At 35.8% G+C, this 15,146-nt stretch overlaps 1 protein-coding gene across 1 annotated transcript in view; it reads left to right on the top strand.

The window, feature by feature from the left end:
• The window catches only part of ADAMTS6 (ADAM metallopeptidase with thrombospondin type 1 motif 6), a 284,847-nt gene that overhangs the window by 156,561 nt on the left and 113,140 nt on the right, over positions 1-15,146 (top strand). The window contains exon 12 of the mRNA XM_005694638.3: positions 12,974-13,081. Coding sequence (XP_005694695.1) covers positions 12,974-13,081 — 108 coding nt within the window. The remainder of the gene's footprint in view (positions 1-12,973; positions 13,082-15,146) is intronic.

Here is a 15,146-nt window from a genome sequence, read left to right on the forward strand (position 1 = left end):
GAGAAATGTTACCAATAGGATAATGAGGACAAAGAGAATGTTTCATATCCAGAACCAGGGACCCAAGATGTCATAGGGTTAGGATTTCACAAGGGCAGAAAATTTGTGTATGTCTCTTAATTGATCTTTCCATCCATGGGATTCTCCAGGCAAGAATACTGGAGTGGGTTGCCATTTCCTTCTCCAGGGGAATCTTCCCGACCAGGGATCGGACCCAGGTCTCCCGCATTGCAGGCAGATGCTTTAACCTCTGAGCCACCAGAGAAGCCAATTGATCTTTAGAGTTGTTTAAAAAATTAAAAACAAAAACCATCTAGCAGTAAAAAGGTCATTTTCTCTTCTTATACTGTTTTAATTTCTTAATGACATAATAATTATGAAATGGTATTGTGTTTTTACAATATCCCTTTCCCCTATTGGAGAAAGAAATGGCAACCTACCTCAGTATTCTTGGGTCTCAAAGATCTGGGCATGCCTGAGTGACTTAACTTTCACTTTCCCCCATGTCAGCTGCTAATTTTAATTTTCTCAGGTAAATCAAAGGGCCTTTCTCCCTCCCCCCTTTTTTTAGCATCATTTAACAGCTGTAGTTACTTGAAAAGGATGGAAACACTAAGAAAGATAATCCTAATGTCTTTGACTATAAAATAACCAATTATTCTATTCTGATCAAAGGAGGACAAGTTCAGTCCTTTACAAAGTTATTTTCTTGATATCAGGTAAATTATTTTTCATTAGATGATTACTTTAAAACTCTACTCTCTCTATGTATTTTTAATTATGATTTATACTTGCTAATATTTTTATTGTTATTAGTATTTGCAAACTTCCTTCATTTGAAAAATCAAATGGAATAGAAATCTTGGAGTTGATATTAAAATTTTAGGTAAGTTTTGAAGAGTATATTAACAGTATCTTTAATTACATTAGAGATGTACATTCTATGTACATGATGATGTTACATTCAGAAGTTCCAATAATAAGAATGTATAAGTTGATGCCTAAACTCATACTTTGAAAGTGAAAGGGTTAGTCACTCAGTTGTGTCCAACTCTGTGCGACCCTGTCTATGGACTGTAGCCTACCAAGCTCTGGTCCATGGGATTCTCCAGGCAACAATACTGGAGTGGGTTGCCCTTCCCTTCTCCAGGGGGTTCTTCCCAACCCAGGAGTCGAACCCAGATCTCCCACATTGCAGGCAGATTCTTTTATCATCTGAGCCACCAGGGAAGCCCTCAAGCTCATATATTGAATATTATGAATTTGTACATAATAATATTTTTAATATAAATTTATTTTAATTGGAGGCTAATTAATATTAAGTTGAGGTATCCTCCTTTAAAATACAGGTAAAGTGTAGGATTATGATTATGTCCATAAAGGACATTATGAATATTGAGTGGGGTTTTGTATGATGTTGTTGTAAGTAAACCTTTACTAATCAGCCTTAATTGACCAGTCACTTTATTCAGTTTTGATACACTTAAAAGAAACTGAAAAGTAGCTTAATTGTGTGGAAATATTTTAGGCACTGATATTAGGCAACTGATTGAAATCTAGGTTTAGGTAGGATTGAAGCAATTGCTAAGTCTTTCTGAGCTTGTTTCTCACACTTTCTAATAGATTGTCATGATGAAATAAGATACAGATATGAAGATGCCTAGCACAGTAGTTGCCAGTATACCGTGAAAAAGTATTAGTTTCTTTTTTCATGCCTACAACATTGCTGCTAAGAAGTTATTTAGTGTATGCTGCAGTATCACCAATGATTAGGAAATTATGATTGTTCAGGTCTGACTTTTGGAAGATTTTTCTGTATATTAAATAGATCTGCATAGTCTCCAGGTTTTTTAAAAATCCTTTTTTCCCAGTTTTACTGAAACATAATTGGCATAGATCACTGTATAAGTTTACGGTGTACAGCATGATGATTTGATTTACATATGTTGTGAAATAATTACTATAGTATGTTTTAGCTAGCATCTATCATCTCATATGAGCATCCCCAGTGACTCAGCATTAAAGAATCTGCAATGCAGGAGATTGAGGAGATATAGGTTCGATTCCTGCATCGAGAAGATACCCTGGAGGAGGGCATGGCAAGCCACTCCAGTATTCTTGCCTGGAGAATCCCATGGACAGAGGAGCCCAGTGGGCTACAGTCCACAGGGTTGCTAAGATTTGAACGTGACTGAGTGACTTGAGTATGCATGCATGCATCATCTCATATGGGCATCCCAGATGGCTCACTGGTAAAGAATCCTCCAGCCAATGCAAGAGACATGGGTTTGACCCCTGGTTTGGAAAATCCCCTGGAGAATAAAATGACAACCCATTCCAGTATTCTTGCCTGGGAAATCCCATGGACAGAGGAGCCTGGCAGGCTCTAGTACATGTGGTCACAAAAGGATTAGACACGACTTAGCGGCTAAAACAACAATCATCTCATATAGATAAAATGAAAAGAAAAATTTGTTCCCTTGTGATGAGAACTTTTAGAATCTACTCTTTTTTTAAGTTTTTTTTTTTAATGTGAACCATTTTTAAAGTCTTTATGAAATTTGTAACAGTATTGCTTCTGTTGTTTATGTTCTGCTTTTGGGGCCTGTGAGGCATGTGGGATCTTAGCTTCTCCACCAAGGATCAAATCTGTACCCCCTGTATTGGAAATTGAATTCTTAACCACCAGGAAAGTTCCTTAGGATCTACTCTTTCAGCAAATTTCCTGTGTACCTTCTACCTTTTATCCATTAGTTGAACTGACTTCTAAGTCAGCATGCGTATTTTATCTCCAATCCTGTATGTAACTTTTTTTTTGAGTCATGTTTCAAAAACATGATTTAGAATAAATAATCACTCCTTCAGGTACAGAAACATAAAATAGTAGATAAGTAAAACTAACAAAGGGCTTCTCAGGTTGCGCTAGGGTTAAACAACCTGCCTGCCAATGCAGTAGATGCAATTCGAGATGTGATTTGATCACTGGTCAGGAAGATCCCCTGGAGGAGGACACGAGAACCCACTCCAGTATAATTGCCTGGAGAATCCCATGGACAGAGTCGCCTGGCTGGCTGTGATTCATAGGGTTGTAAAGAATCAGACACGACTGAAGTGACTTAACATGCATGCACACAAAACTAACAAAATAAAATTAAATATTGTTTTAGCTTCAGTATGTACTTCTCTAATGAGGAGAGGCACAGGTAAAATTGATATATTGTGTGATGATGCCAGTATAATGCATAAATCTTGTTTCTTCACTTAGATTGTTTCTAAGTGCATTAATGGTATGAAGCTATCAGGCAAATTTTCTTACAAAGAGAAAAATCTGTAGCAGTAACATTAGATTCTTAGAAACATTTGAAATTCCTATAGAATGGCCTCTTTACTGGACATTTACAAGATAACTTAGTAGCTTGATTTCCAAAACTAAGATGATGAAGTCATTAGGGCAAGTGAAGAATCTGTGAAGATGCATTCATTTGTTTAATTTTTAAAACATTGATAGAAACTGTATCCAGAAGCCACTTAGTAATTTTTATGACGCTGATTTCTTGTCAGAGGTAAAGACCTACATCTCTAAAAAGGAAGTATCACAATCAACAGACTTTAAGCCTACAAAAGATCAACTGATGTGGAAAATATGGAAAGACATTAAGAGAAATGAGTTAGAATGAGAAGGTCCAATGTAAGTTAAATACGAAGTTCTAGAAGAAAGAATGGAGAAGAAGTATATTAAAAGATTTAATGACTAAACTAGTAATTTTTCCAAAACAAACAAATATATAAATCCTCAAAGCGTAGATAAATAAAAAGAGCACATAGTTAAGGTGGTGAGACTGCTCTAAAGCAGAGACAAAGAGAACTCTTGAAAGCAACTAGAAAGACTTTATCACAGAGAAGCAACAATTAGACTGACAAGTGATTTTTCATCAGCCTCTATAAAATCCAGGTGTCAATGAACTTAATATCTTCAAATGCAGAAGTAAGATAAACGGTGCCTAGGACTCTATATTTGACTAAAATATTATTTTTGAAATGAAACTAAAACAAAGATAATTTTAGACAAATAAGAATGAGTCCCTTGCCATTTTCAGATTCAGTTCAGTCACTCAGTCATGTCTGACTCTTTGTGACCCCATGAACTACAGCACGCCAGGCCTCCCTGTCCATCACCAACTCTCAGAGTCCACCCAAACCCATGTCCATTGAGTCAGTGATGCCATCCAACCATCTCATCTTCTGTCATTGCTTTCTCCTGCCCTCAATCTTTCCCAGCATCAGGGTCTTTTCCAATGAGTCAGCTCTTCACATCAGGTGGCAAAGTATTGGAGTTTCAGCCTCAGCATCAGTCCTTCAAATGAACACTCCTTTAGGATGGACTGGTTGGATCTCCTTGCAGTCCAAGGGACTCTCAAGAGTCTTCTCCAACACCGCAGTTCAAAAGCATCAATTCTTCAGCGCTCAGCTTTCTTTATAGTCCAACTCTCACATCCATACATGGCCACTGGCAAAACCATAGCCTTGACTAGACAGACCTTTCTTGACGAAGAGATATCTTTGCTTTTTAATATGCTATCTATGTTGATCTTAACTTTCCTTCCAAGGAGTAGGCATCTTTTAATTTCATGGCTGCAATCACCATCTGCAGTGGTTATGGAATCCAAAAAAATAAAGTCAGCTACTGTTTCCCCATCTATTTCCCATGAAGTGATGGGACTGGATGCCATGATCTTAGTTTTCTGAATGTTGAGCTTTAAGCCAACTTTTTCACTCTCCTCTTTCACTTTCATCAAGAGGTTCCTTAGTTCTTCCTCACTTTCTGCCATAAGGGTCTGGTCATCTTCATATATAAGATTATTGATATTTCTCCCGGCAATCTTAATTCCAGCTTGTGCTTCTTCCAGCCCAGCATTTCTCATGATGTACTCTGCATATAAGTTAAATAAACAGGGTGACAGTATACAGCCTTGACATACTCCTTTCCCTACTTGGAACCAGTCTGCTGTTCCATGTCCAGTTCTAGCTATTGCTTCCTGACCTGCATACAGGTTTCTTAAGAGGCAGGTCAGGTGGTCTGGTAGTCCCATTTCTTGAAGAAATTTCCACAGTTTATTGTGATCCACACAGTCAAAGGCTTTGGCATAGTCAATAAAGCAGAAAGAGATGTTTTTCTGGAATTCTGTTGCTTTTTCAGTGGTCCAAAGGATGTTGGTAATTTGATCTCTAGTTCCACTGCCTTTTCTAAAACCAGCTTAAACATCTGGAAGTTCACAGTTCACGTATTGCTGAAGCCTGACTTGGAGAATTTTGAGCATTCCTTTACTAGGATGTGAGATGAGTGCAACTGTGCAGTAGTTTGAGCATTCTTTGGCATTGCCTTTCTTTGGTTTTGGAATTAAAACTGACCTTTTCCAGTCCTGTGGCCACTGCTGAGTTTTCCAAATTTGGTGGCATATTGAGTGCAGCACTTTCAAAGCATCGTCTTTTAGAATTTGAGATAGCTCAACTGGAATTCCATCACCTCCACTAGCTTTGCTCGTAGTGGTGCTTCCTAAGGCCCACTTGACTTCACATTCCAGGATGTCTCACTTTAGGTGAGTGATCACACCACTGTGATTATCTGATCGTGAAGCTCTTTTTTGTACAGTTCTGTGTATTCTTCCCACCTCTTCTTAATATCTTCTGCTTCTGTTAGGTCAATACCGTTCCTGTCCTTTATTGAGCCCATCTTTGCATGAAATGTTCCCTTGGAATCTCTAATTTTCTTGAAGAGATCTCTTGTCTTTCCCATTCTATTGTTTTCCTCTATTTCTCTGCACTGATTGCTGATGAAGGCTTTCTTATCTCTCCTTGCTATTCTTTGGAACTCTGCATTCAAATGGGTATATCTTTCCTTTTCTCCTTTGCTTTTCCCTTCTCTTCTTTTCACAACTATTTATAAGGCCTCCTCAGACAGCCATTTTGCTTTCTTGCATTTGTTTTTCTTGGGGATGGTCTTGATCCCTGTCTCCTGTACAATGTCCCGAAACTCCGTCCATAGTTCATCAGACACTCTATCAGATCTAGTCCCTTAAATCTATTTCTCACTTCCACTGCATAATCATAAAGGATTTGATTTAGGTCATACCTGAATGGTCTAGTGGTTTTCCCTACTTTCTTCAATTTCAGTCTGAATTTGGCAATAAGGAGTTCATGATCTGAGCCACAGTCAGCTCCCGGTCTTGTTTTTGCTGACTGTATAGAGCTTCTCCATATTTGGCTGCAAAGAATATAATCAGTCTGATTTCATTGTTGACCATCTGGTGATGTCCATGTGCAGCCTTCTCTTGTGTTGTTGGAAGAGGGTCCTCTTCACAGAACTCTATTAGCCTTTGCCCTGCTTCATTCTGTACTCCAAGGCCAAATTTGCCTGTTACTCTAGGTGTTTCTTGACTTCCTACTTTTACATTCCAGTCCCCTGTAATGAAAGGGACATCTTTTTTGGCTGTTATTTCTAGAAGGTCTTGTAGGTCTTCATTAAACCGTTCAACTTCAGCTTCTTCGGCATTACTGGTTGGGGCATAGACTTGGATTACTGTGCTATTGAATGGTTTGCAAACTTGGAAATGAACAGAGATCATTGTGTCATTTTTGAGATTGCATCCAAGTACTGCATTTCTGACTCTTGTCTAAATGATGGCTACTCCACTTCTAAGGGATTCCTGCCCACCGTAGTAGATATAATGGTCATCTGAGTTAAATTCACCCGTTTATCTTAGTATGCTAATTCTTAGAATGTTGACATTCACTGTTGCCATCTCCTATTTGACCACTTTCAACTTGCTATTTTAACTACTAAAGAATGCATGCTGGAAGAAAGAAGTTGAATTCAGAAGATAGTGGTGGGCTATAAGAACCATTGGTTGTTAAAGGCATTGGTAAACACATAGCTATGTCTAAACACACATTTGGTTAATGACGGGGGGTCACAAACTTAAATTTTTGGATGCTAAGAAAAATTTTCTCCAAAAGTTAACACACCAACATAGGGGTGCTAACTCTCACATTTGCCAAGTAGAAACATTTTTATAAAGATTGCATAAGCATACATACCTTGCACTGAGAAATTTTACAGTTTTTTTGAAACTTAGAAAGTAAAAATAGTATAATTTAATAAATAAGGACAGTTCATTAAAATTAAAAATTAGTGAAAAATCTAACCATATTGATAGCATTCTTCTAATTTATTTCCAGAATATTAAAGACTTTATTACAGAGCATTACCAATTCATGGCAGCTGGGTTACATGTCTAAATTATATCCTACCTTCTCCTGTTTCTCATGAATTCTAAGTGATAGTATTATTTTTTCATAACACTAACTATATTACCTGGTGAATAGTGGATGCTCAACAAATATTCTTGAATGAATGGGAAATAACCTGTTATTTGTTTTACCATGCAATTCTCCTAACTGGTTAAAAGTTGATCCTATGAGGTTAGAAATATCATTTCTAATTTTCAGTGTAATATAACAGAAAGTTCCCTTAATGAAGATTGAGGACTTCTGTCTCCTTCTTTAATTTCAAGAGCAAACATTAAGACCCAAGTTTCTCCTAGAGAGCCTTCTCAAATGAATTATAGGTTTACTGAAGGAAATTGATTGCTGTAAGAAATAGGCAATTATTTATTAGTTCATAGAGGTTGTGAAACTAATCTTAAAAAAATCTTAACTTATCCTATGAAGAATAATGTGTATGTGAAAGAGAACTGTGTTCTTCTAGAGCTAAGCTGGTGGGTAATCAAAAAAAAAGTCATCAGTGCCTCTCACTTACTGTACTGTGTTGTTCACTGTTCAGTCACCCAGTCGTGTTCTATACTCTATCACCTTATATATTTTATTTAGGGAAATTAACCCAGCTACTATGATTGTTATACAATTTCTCCAAGAGTAAAAATGTTTCAGTATTCATTTAATTTAATTAGAGGTTGGGACCTACCTTTTGATGCTTATTCAGCAATTGATACACATATGCAATTGGAACTGATATTCATATGCAAATATATCAACCACGGTGTAGGATTCCATTTAGAGAAAAAAGGGTATTTCTGAAAGTGTGAACTTGTTCTCAATTCTTTCAGAAAATGTACCTCTTGCTCTCTCAGTAAGAAATAAAATTTCCCTTTTTTTTTTTTTTTTTTTTTATCTTCCAAGACAGTAGTTTTTATCTTGGTATTCTTAATTCGGATTTCAAAATCTTTCTTATTCAAGCTGATATTTTAGATGAGAAGTCTATTTGAAAACTCTGCAGAGTCTCCTCCAAGACTAGTTTAGCATCTTGAGAGTTTCCCCATACGTGGATTTCTTGTCCCATACTTTAAATAGCAATATGTGAGGAGTTAATACCTAGCAGATGTAAATTCCCAGGAGCCCACTAAAATAATAAAATCTTTTTTTAAGAGTGGGAATCAAACTTTCAAAATGTGTTATTCCCTGAAGCATATGAGTGCTTTATCAGAGGACTCTATTGTAGAATCTTGAGATTAAATTTTTGGAAAGAATATCTTAAGGACTTGCCATTTTAAGGTAGAGGTTTTCAGGAAACTTTTGGAAAATATCAATAGAGTTTCTATAACTTGACTAAATAGTGTGTTTTCCTAATAAATGCTATGAATATTGTCCTTTACAATGATAGGATTTTCTTCGCATAGTTCTGTCTAAAGAAACTTTAGGCTTCTTTTCTTCTGTCTAAAGTAAGATTTAGACCTAATGAAAATGTTAGTCAGTTGTGTGCAACTCTTTGTGATCCCATGGACTATAGCCTGCCAGACTCTATCCATGGAATTCTCCAAGCAAGAATACTGCAGTGGGTAGCCATTCCCTTCTCCAGGGGATCTTCCCAACCCAGGGATCGAACCTAGGTAGATTCCTTACTGCAGGAAGATTCTTTACTGTCTGAGCCACCAGAGAAGCTCTTATACCTGATAAAAATAATAAAATATCAAGAATATGGTCAAGAATTATAACATTGTTAGTAATTTCTCAATCATTATCCTAACAATGCTTTTCTGTTTTTGTGAATGCATTTCTCTTTGAATATAAGTATTTTGGATATATGATATAATATTTTAAGAGCATAAAATATTATTCCTTCTACTTTTAAATAAACTAAGAGAATATATTTAGGAACATATAGTAAAAAAACCATCTCCTGTAGAAAAGGAAGAATAAATTAGTGCAAATATCTTTCTCTTTAAACAGAAACTGAAACTTTGAAAGAAAGAAGAATTTGTAATATGTTGGATTGTAGGACAGGAAAGTTTTATCTTTATATTATGATTCACAGCACATGTTTTTCTTTTCAAGGATTTTAACTTTCTTCTGGCTCAGTAATTCACATGGGATTTAAAGTAGATAAATTAGGTATAATAGATGAATTTTTTAGCATATTTTAAAAGTCTAATATAAATTTTGTTTCTTTCTCTGCCTGGTGGAGTGAAACACCTTAAAGTGGAGCCCCAAAAGATCCTTGCTTTTTGCTATGTTTTGTGGGGCATCTCTGTTTATAGCAATGATTAACTAGTGAATTCATTATGTTACCGTTGTACTTCTGAATTGTGTTTATGTGGCAAAATTATTTTTAAAAAGTTTTAATTAAGATACAGTTGACAAGTAGCATAATATTAGTTTCAGGTGTACAACATAATGATTCAATATTTGTATTTATTGAAAAATTATCATGACAATAAATATAGTTAATATATATCACCATAAGCAGTTACAGTTTTTTTTCTTGTGATATGTGGCATAAGTTCTTACTTTTATACTTTGAGAATAAAAGAGCAGTTGGGGAATAATAGCAATAGAATTGAATGTTGCATATAAATGTATCTTTACACTCCAGATTAATATGTTCTTACTGCAAATTTATATATTATAGATATTATTTCCAGTTTAAATTGAAAACTTTTAATGTCACTAATGATGCCAGTTTGTTGTTGTTCAGTCGCTCAGTCGTGTCCGACTTTTTGCAACCCCATGGATTGCAGCAGGCTAGGCTTCCTTGTTCTTCACCATCTCCCGGAGTTTGCTAAAACTCGTGTCCGTTGATTCAGAAATGCCATCCAACCATCTGATTTTCTGTCTTCCATTCTCCTCCTGCCTTGAGTCTTTCCCAGCATCAGGGTCTTTTCCAATGAGTTGGCTCTATACATCAGGTGGCGTAACTATTGGAGCTTCAGCATCAGGCATTCCAATTTATATTCAGGGTTGATTTCCTTTGGATTGACTGGTTTGATCTCCTGGCTGTCCAAGGCACTCTTAAGAGTCTTCTCCAACACCACAGTTCAAAGGTATCAATTCTTCAGCACTCTCCCTTTTTTATTGTCCAGCTCTCACATCTGTACATGACTGCTGGAAAAACGATAGCTTTGACTATACGAATCTTTGTAGGCAAACTAATGTCTTTGCCTTTTAATACACTAAGTTTGTCCCAGCTTTTCTTCCATGGAGCAAGCATCTTTTAATTTCATAGCTGCAGTCACCATCCACAGTGATTTTGGAGCCCAAGAAAATAAAGTCCGCCACTGTTTCCACTGTTTCCCCATCTTTTTGCCTTGAAGTGATGAGACCAGATGCCATTCTTCATGTTTTGAATGTTGAGTTTTAAGCCAGCTTTTTCCCACTCCTCTTTCATCTTCATCAAGAAGCTCTTTAGTTACTCTTTGCTTTCTGCCATATGGGTGGTGTCATCTGCATATCTGAGGTTATTGATGTTTCTACTGGCAATCTTGATTCCAGCTTGTGCTTCCAGCCCAGTGTTCCTCATGATGTACTCTGCATATAAGTTAAATAATCAGGGTGACAATATATAGCCTTGACATACTCCTTTCCCAATTTGGAACCAGTCAGTTGTTCATGTCCAGTTCTGTTTCTTCTTGACCTGCATACTGGTTTCTCAGAAGGCAGGTCAGGTGGTCTGGTATTCCCATCTCTTTAAGAATTTTCCACAGTTTATTGTGATCTACAAAGTCAAAGGCTTTAGCATAATCAATGAAACAGAAGTAGATGTTTTTCTGGAATTCTCTAGCTTTTTCTGTGATCCAACAAATATTGGCAATTTGATCTCTGATTCCTCTGCCTTTTGTAAACTCATCTTGATTGTCTGGAAGTTCTTGGTTCACGTACTTTGAAGCCTAGTGTGGAGGATTATGAGCATTAGTTTGTTAGTGTGTGAGATGAGTGCAATTATGCAATAGTTTGAACATTCTTTGGTGTTGCCCTTTTTTGGGATTGGAATGAAAACTGACCTTTTCCAGTCCTGTGGCCACTGCTGAGTTTTCCAAATTTGATGGCATATTGAGTGCAGCGCTTCAACAGCGTCATCTTTTAGATTTGAAATAGCTCAGCTGGAATTTCATCATCTTCATTAGCTTTGTTTGTAATGATGCTTCCTAAGGCCCTTTGACTTCACATTCTAGGATGTCTGGCTCTAGGTGAGTGATCACACCATCATGATCTTCTGGGTCATTAATATCTTTTTTGTATAGTTCTTGTGTGTATTCTTGCCCCCTCTTCTTAATATCTTCTACTTCTGTTAGGTCCACACTGTCTCTGTCCTTTATTGTTCCCATCTTTGCATGGACTGTTCCATTGGTTTCTCTAATTTTCTTGAAGAGCTCTCTAGTCTTTCCCATTCTATTATATTCCTTTATTTCTTTGCATTATTCACTTAAAAACACTTTCTTATCTCTCCTTACTGTTCTCTGGAACTCTGCATTCAGATGTGTATATGTTTCCCTTTCTCCTTTGCCTTTCACTTCTTTTCTTTTGCCTTTTTTGCATTTCTTTTCTTAGGGATGCTTTTGAACACTGCCTCCTGCTAGTTAGTAAGCATATATTAAAAACACCTAAAATTTTTCAGTATTTTCTCCAAAGTAATCTTTTTTGGCCATGCGTTTCCAACACTTTATTTTGGTATATGTTGGACAGCTTATTTTAAAATCTGATAGATTAATATGTGCATGTGTACTCAGTCACTTCAGTTGTGTCCGACTCTTTGCAACTCCATGGACTGTAGCCTTCCAGGCTCCTCTGTCCATGGAATTCTGCAGTCAAGAATCCTGGAGTGGGTTGCCATGCCCTTCTCCAGGAGGTCTTCCTGGCCCAAGGATTGAACCCATAGCTCCCTCGTCTCCTGCATTGCAGGCAGATTCTTTACCCACTGAGCCACCTCGGATGTGTGAACAAAATGAGATATTTTAAATTGCCAGCATTACAGTTAAATGTAATTCTCCTGTGCTGCAGTGGGGTAGTGAAAATTTATAATCAAGAAGACAGAACAGCTCCAAATAACATCTGAAATATATCAGTTATGGAAATGACACATAAATAGCAGCATTTGTTCAAAACCAAATTTCCCTTTCATGAAAGTGGGCTACGTTGATGAACTGCAAATAACATTGCTAGATTGTTCTTTTGGCATACAATAATTTTAGAAATCATTTCCTGTACATTCCCATAGTCTCTCTTTTAAAAAAATACTCTTTATTAGAATATTTCATTAGGTCTAGGAAATTACCTCCTCAGCAACTCTATTAGTTTGAAAGTTTGTGCTATAGTATGTTTTGGGGAGTAATAAACATATGCGTCCTTTCCACATATTCTTTCCTTCTCACTACTCTATATTAATAGAATTTGTGTACATTATTTTTAAAAGAGTCTGATTAAAACAAAGATATACTTAAAAATGAAGATATGCTTTATCTATTGAAAAAAGAATTATGAAGACAAATATTAAAAATTAATCTGTGAAACGGGGAACCTACCTTCTAAAAGGACCTCCTCTAAAACCCTCATCTCTGATGCTTCAATACCAGCAAGAGACAAGTAATGCTTAATATGGTTTACATACTGTGGATATTTTTTATGGACAAGTGGATATGATTTTAGTCTCTACTTCTGATCAACTTGCTTTTGCCTTCTTTCCTAGGAAGTGTGTAGAGAGCTCTGGTGTCTCAGCAAAAGCAACCGCTGTGTCACCAACAGTATTCCCGCAGCTGAGGGAACACTCTGTCAAACTGGGAATATTGAAAAGGGGGTAAGCTCAAAAGATTCATTAGCTTTTAACATGTAGACTAAACTGACAAATTTCTGGTTTTGATATTCAGCCACTAGAAAATCATGCATACTAATTAAATTGTGCTTGAGAAGATAGTAATTTTCTAGCCTAATGAATTATCTTGATATCTGCAAATATGCATTTTTCAGGAAAGTATAGTGAGTATTTTCTGAGTCAGTTTCATCTTTCTTTATGTATATGTTTGAGCTGTATGTGCACAAAAAAAGCCCAACAGCAGTCTTATTTAATAGAGTCTATTTAGTCATATGGCTGTTTTTTTGCAACAATTTCCAAGAAAATTATGTGATCCTAAAATAGTCTAATGAGTCATTTTTAAATTGCAATATGAAAGATCTAATAGTAGAAGAATAATTTATTAAGCATAGAAATGATTGCTGAATAATTTTTAGTATCATCAGCCTAGTTTTCAAAACCCACAATTATTAGGAATTGTTTAAACAGATAAGAATATTTTAGGCTATTCTTGAAATTCTTTAGGAATTGCTATATATGTGATTCTAAAATTTATTGCTATGGGCTGAGTTTACAACAGTAACTACACTGTCATCTGTTCTCAGTTCTGACTTCTTCCATGTTAGATGGGCTAGTTTCAACACAGATTATAGTGAATTTCAGCTTGCAATCTGATGTTTAAATAAAAAGAATGAAAGCTTTTGGGCAGCCGTCAGAGTTTATTAATCCTTGCTGATAGCTTAATTCAGGACCCATGACCTAGTGCCATGTTGATGGTTTTTCCATGCTGAGTTTGAAAATGTTGGTAAATTATGCTAAATGTATAAATTGATAGGGTCATTTTTTTAAAGATTGAGAATCTTTTTTTGAAACTTTTGTAAGTAGCCAATAAAAATACAGAGACCTTCACACACTACCAAAAATGCTTTCTGTTTTTTCATAGATGTAATAGGAATATTAGGACCACATTCTTGAAACAACAGTCTAGGTTTATTCTGGAACCAACAATTCTTGTCAATGACAAGTAGCAATTTACATCGATCTGTACTTAGAACAGATCTGTACTGTACAACAGTAAAGGGAAAGTCACAGTGAGAATCTGTTTCTTTATTTGCCATTGATTGATTATTATTCTTGTGATCTACACCAGCAGCTCACTGTTTCTATTTGCCTGTAATAATACTATCACTAGACCTGATATCTCTTTTTATTTTACTTTAATTTTTAACCCAAAGCATGAAGAACTCATTCTTTTAAACACTTAAGAGCTCTCCTGAAAGCATCTGTAAATTATATGATCACTCTAATTAGGTAAATCACAAGTAGTGGCTATCTGAAAACCCAACTCAGTCATCTTTATGGTAAACACAGTTAATATCTCATAATTTGTGCTTAACAGCAGGGCTCTAAAATATCATATTTTAAAGCTTATATGCATATAATTGATAGAGATGTCATTTACATATGCATTACAGTTTTGAAGGCTACTTTAAAAAAATGTTCTAGATAATATCAAAGCTAACAATATTGAATTTAAATTTAGATTAGCAAATAGAAGGGAAATATAATTATTTCTAAGCATAAGTAAGAATAAGCACAGGCAAGAGAAACTAAATGAAATGGGGCAAAAATGTATTTGATTTCTAAAGATTCACTTTCTTAATCTAGGCTAATGGTTGTCAATTTTTTAATTGTTAAATACTTTGTTCAAATGCATTCTACATAATTCTGTTATATACATTTGAAAACAGTGGAAATGTTCAGGTTAAAAGAACCCCTTTCCTGCCTCCTTACCCTCTCCTTAGAATCTTCTCAGCTTCCAGCAGACTTTGGCACAACAACTTGCACTCCATTAAAGTCTATTTAAGAACTTGTAAGTTTTAGCAAAGTTTGCCTACCAAGAGGTTATTAAAATTCACAACATTAGAGTGCAGTTTCATAAAGTCAATACTTTGGATTTCATCATCTCAAATTAATATGTAAAATAAATCTTAGCTGTTCGTCCAAAGTCATAGAAGGTTTATAGATAGAATAGCCTTAGGAAATTTTAAATGAATGAATGAAAAAAAAC

The sequence above is a fragment of the Capra hircus genome, chromosome 20 (genome assembly GCF_001704415.2).
Source record: "Capra hircus breed San Clemente chromosome 20, ASM170441v1, whole genome shotgun sequence".
Taxonomy (NCBI): domain Eukaryota; kingdom Metazoa; phylum Chordata; class Mammalia; order Artiodactyla; family Bovidae; genus Capra; species Capra hircus.